This window comes from Perissodus microlepis, chromosome 9 (assembly GCF_051167445.1).
Source record: "Perissodus microlepis isolate ML-2025 ecotype Zambia chromosome 9, ASM5116744v1, whole genome shotgun sequence".
NCBI lineage: Eukaryota > Metazoa > Chordata > Actinopteri > Cichliformes > Cichlidae > Perissodus > Perissodus microlepis.
This window is the reverse complement of record NC_140469.1, coordinates 30,025,787-30,029,964: the sequence shown is the minus strand read 5'-3', so window position 1 is coordinate 30,029,964 and position 4,178 is coordinate 30,025,787. Positions and strand designations below refer to the sequence as shown.

Here is a 4,178-nt window from a genome sequence, read left to right as displayed (position 1 = left end):
TACTGGAGCACTGTAACCAAAATAATTTCCCCTAAGGATCAATAAAGTATTCTGATTCTGATACCTTGTGGTGCAGCTTGTCTGTTTTGTTCTCAGTTGTTTGCTGCTTCTTCTGAAGCTTACTCAATTTTCTCACTCTGATTTTATTTCTGTTGCTTCACAACTTTGATGGAGATGCCCTCTCATTAATTCCAGGTGAACTTAGTGTGGTAAATATTTTTTTAATCTTAATTGTCCCTTGGGGATAAATAAAGTTTTTCTGATTCCGATATTTGCTTTCAGAGATTTGCAATTGTTTAGTTTACAATGATATTTGAGTAAGAACAGTGGAATTGTAATTAGAGTTTAGCAGTTTGGAGTCATGTTGTTGATACATGATCTTCACATTAGTACATGACCTGCATATTTCCATTTTTGTATGTATAACCTGGGGAAAACAAATAAAGTAATTTAAATTAATTAAATAAATTTCCTCTTTCTCAACATAACCCAAACAGTTTGTGGTAATTTATACTTTTGATATTTTTTTCTGTTTGAATTAATCAATTATCCTTAACCACACACACACACACACACACACACACACACACACACACACACACACACACACACACGCACACCCACCTAAAAATGTTATAAAGTTCTGTAAAGAGTTGTGTCTCAACTTAGGATTTTCACCAAAACTAAAATAAACCTCGTGAATGAGATCAGAGAAGGTTTGATTTTTGCACCTCACTGATCATTCATGTAATTAAAACATGAATTAAAATCAATCAATAAAGATTGTGTTTAACTTCAACCCTAAATCCAAATTTTCACCTTTCCCTGTTGCTGCTCTGGTTATTTGTCCTCAGATAGTTTTTTTTTCTCTTTGCTTGATTTCCTCACTGGACTTGACCTGCCTTTCTGGTTCTTCTGAAGGTTTTTCTGTTTTCTTGATTTTTCCTTCTGCTGCACAACTTCAGGTGAAGATGTGACCAACACACGCATCAGGATGATATTTTTAAGTATCATGTCTCTAATGTTATCACACTGACTGTTGAAATCTGCTCCAAATGTTTCTTTCAAGTCTTTTACTTTGGAATTTCTTCTTAAAAGCCCTAAAATATTTTAGTTAAAGCAAATTATTGTGAAAGTATTTCATTTCTAATCCTAATTTCCTTTTGATTTTAACAATCCTGTTTTACTATCCCAAAGCAAAGTATCAACAATCATACTGAATCCAAACTTAATGGAAGAACTTCCTGTCAAACACAGTGCTGTGCAGTAAAAGGCTGTTTGGTTTCTGCAGGGTGTGCTCATCTGTGTCTATTATATGAACCGGTTATGCAACTACTGGAGGTGTGTCAGCTTTAAGCTACAAATAATGTGTTGGACAGAAGCTTGAACACTCATCTCTCTCACCTGTGTAGTTACAACACTGAATACAAATTATGGCTTCACTTATATCAGGTAAAATTTGATTTAATCTTCTATGTTTATCATTTCTGTTTGAAAAGTGTCAATATGTGCTCATAATGACTGAAATACATGAGGCCTACTGGTAAAACTTTTCAGCCAAGTTAAACTAAAGCTGTGAATTGTGTTCCAGGTCCTGGTTTGAGGATTGTGATAATAGGAAAAACTGGTGTGGGGAAGAGTGCTGTTGGAAACACCATCCTGGGAAAAAAACATTTCAAATCTCGTCCCAGTTCACAATCAGTGACTGAAACTTGTCAAACAGGTGAAACACAGTGGGAAGGGAGAAATATTTCTGTCATAGACACACCAGGGTTCCTGGACACTGAGAAATCTGCAGAGATGATCAAAAAGGAAATTGTGAGATGTGTTGAAGTCTCCAGTCCAGGTCCTCATGTTTTTCTACTGGTGCTCCAAGTCGGTCGATTCACCACAGAGGAGAAAAACTGTGTGGAAGCCCTGCAGGAGCTGTTTGGTCCAAAGGCTCAACATTACATGATTGTGCTGTTCACCCATGGAGATGATTTTGAAGACCAGGAAATCACCGTACAGCAGTATGTACGTGAAGCCAAATCAGGCCTCAGACGAGTCATCCAAAGCTGTGGAAACAGGTTCCACGTCTTCAACAACAGAAGCAAAGACAGACAGCAGGTGGAGGAGCTGATGAAGAAGATTGATGACATGGTGGCAGGAAACGGCGACACATACTACACAAATGCCATGTTTAGAGAGGTGGAAGAAAGGAAACAGAAACAAGCTGAGATGGAGGATGAAGAATACAAGTTCCTGGGTCAACTGATAGCGCAGATTCTGCGTTTTTATTTTCGGCTTAAAAGATAATAAAAACATATTACATGATGTAAACCTGTAGACAAATATCTGTGGTTTATTATGAATGACGTCACATTTTCAAAATGTGACATTCTGGGGTAAAACCGCAAAGGATTCTGGGAACGAGTGGCAAGCGGTACTAGCGCACGCAGGCTTTCACATGAAAACAGTCACACAGCGATAAAAAGAAACACAACAAATGGCAAGAAGCTGTTGTGTTATTAACTGCAATAGCCGGTCGCATGACAGCCACGGGAAGCCGACGGGTAAAGAGATCGGTTTTTATCGGATTACGTCGTGGAAGAGAAATTGTTCAAGCCATGTTTCCGGAGTAACAAAGAGCTGACGGATGGCCTGAATTGCAGACCAAATATAACGTCCCAGAACACTCCAGCTCACATCATAGTCTGCTCCAAGCATTTCCACAAAGGTCAGTCTTCTGTTATTACGTAATTTATCATAACATAATTGTTGATGTAGGTTACAAATAAGTCTTCTTTTGATTTGAATTGAATTTGCGGCGCTATGCTGCTTTGTTCACTGTGGCTTTGCGGGCTAATGTTTGTTGTGTTTTGTAGGAAAACCAGCCTACAAAATGCTGGAATGTGATCCAGACTGGCGCCCTCTATCAACCTGGGTCAGACCGAGTGTAAAGCTGCTACCACAGCGAGATTTGATCGGTTAAGAGAGAGCGAAAACAGCCACGAAAAGTCCCGCATATATGTGCCCAAGTGTTGTACTGAAGCAAGCAAGTGATGAATAACTGTTTTCCAGTATGTTGTTTTGCAATGTTGTTGTTTTTTTGTTGCATTGTTGATTTGTTTTTCACCGAAGCAGCTAATAAAGCACATTGGATTTTTTTGCCTTTTTCTTGTAAGATTCTATAATAGAATGAAACAATAATGCCAGTTATAAATAAAGACAAATTGAATGAATTACAAAACACTCATTTTATTTCTGTTTGATCTGAAAACGTTGTGTAACACTACAACCTGAAACAACAATTAGAGATTAGAGATAAAGAAAAAGAATTTAATAACAGCTGTGAAATGGAATAGTCCAAATCACCAAAGTAAACTGGACCTGGGCTTGTTGCAGGGATCTGGGCAGCACGCTAACGTCCTTACTCCACTCTATGCTCGTATGGGTCTGACCCTTTCACTCCTTAGATTTTTTCTTTGTACAGACCTGGCTTGTTCTCCGTCGTTTTGTACATCACTGTTTTTGGGGCAAATAAAATGCAAGTAGGGATTAAAACCGCAGAATTAATGATTACTGGTGCTGGAAATACTAGCGCTTGATGCAGTGTTTTGATTTTGTTGCCATTCCTACCCACAAAGCAATGCGGGAAAGTCACGTGGTCTGTCAGCCAGACAAAAGCATTCCACAGCTGTTCTTTACACCTTTGGCCTCTCCAGAAGGGGGGAGATTTTTACAACTCCTTATCTCTGATTTAACTCTAGGGCTACGTCCACACTAGCCCGGATAGATTTGAAAACTAGCATTTTTAGTTGTGCGTCTACATTGAAACGGGCGAAAATACTTATGTTCCAGTACTGCGCATGTGTGAAACGTAAGACGATTTGACCTGCCTCATTTTTGTCTGCTACTTATTTACTTTCCGGCTCTTTGACATGTCGCGGCAGAATGTTGAGGAAAAGCACCGAGTTTTTGTTAAATAGACTAACAATGAGGTGGAGTTGTTGCTGCGAGTAACACAAAAGTACAAAGTTGCAAAAGTGAGTGAGGATTAAAGAGTTTGAAGAAAAGCTATGTGGAGCATGTACCGACTGATATTAATATTTAATAGGGCTGTCAAGATTGAGAGCAATCAAAACAACTGCTGTATTATGCCCTCCGCTATCTTAGTCACATGACTGCATCATATG

General features: G+C 38.8%; 1 protein-coding gene across 1 annotated transcript; it reads left to right on the top strand.

Moving 5' to 3' along the window:
• Positions 1 to 1,382: 1,382 nt before the first annotated feature.
• Positions 1,383 to 2,679, top strand: LOC146380788 (GTPase IMAP family member 9-like). Its single transcript, XM_084940179.1, has 2 exons — positions 1,383 to 1,452; positions 1,592 to 2,679. The coding sequence occupies exons 1-2, from the start codon at positions 1,434 to 1,436 to the stop codon at positions 2,296 to 2,298; spliced, it is 726 nt and encodes a 241-aa protein (XP_084796305.1). The 5' UTR covers positions 1,383 to 1,433; the 3' UTR covers positions 2,299 to 2,679.
• Positions 2,680 to 4,178: the final 1,499 nt, after the last annotated feature.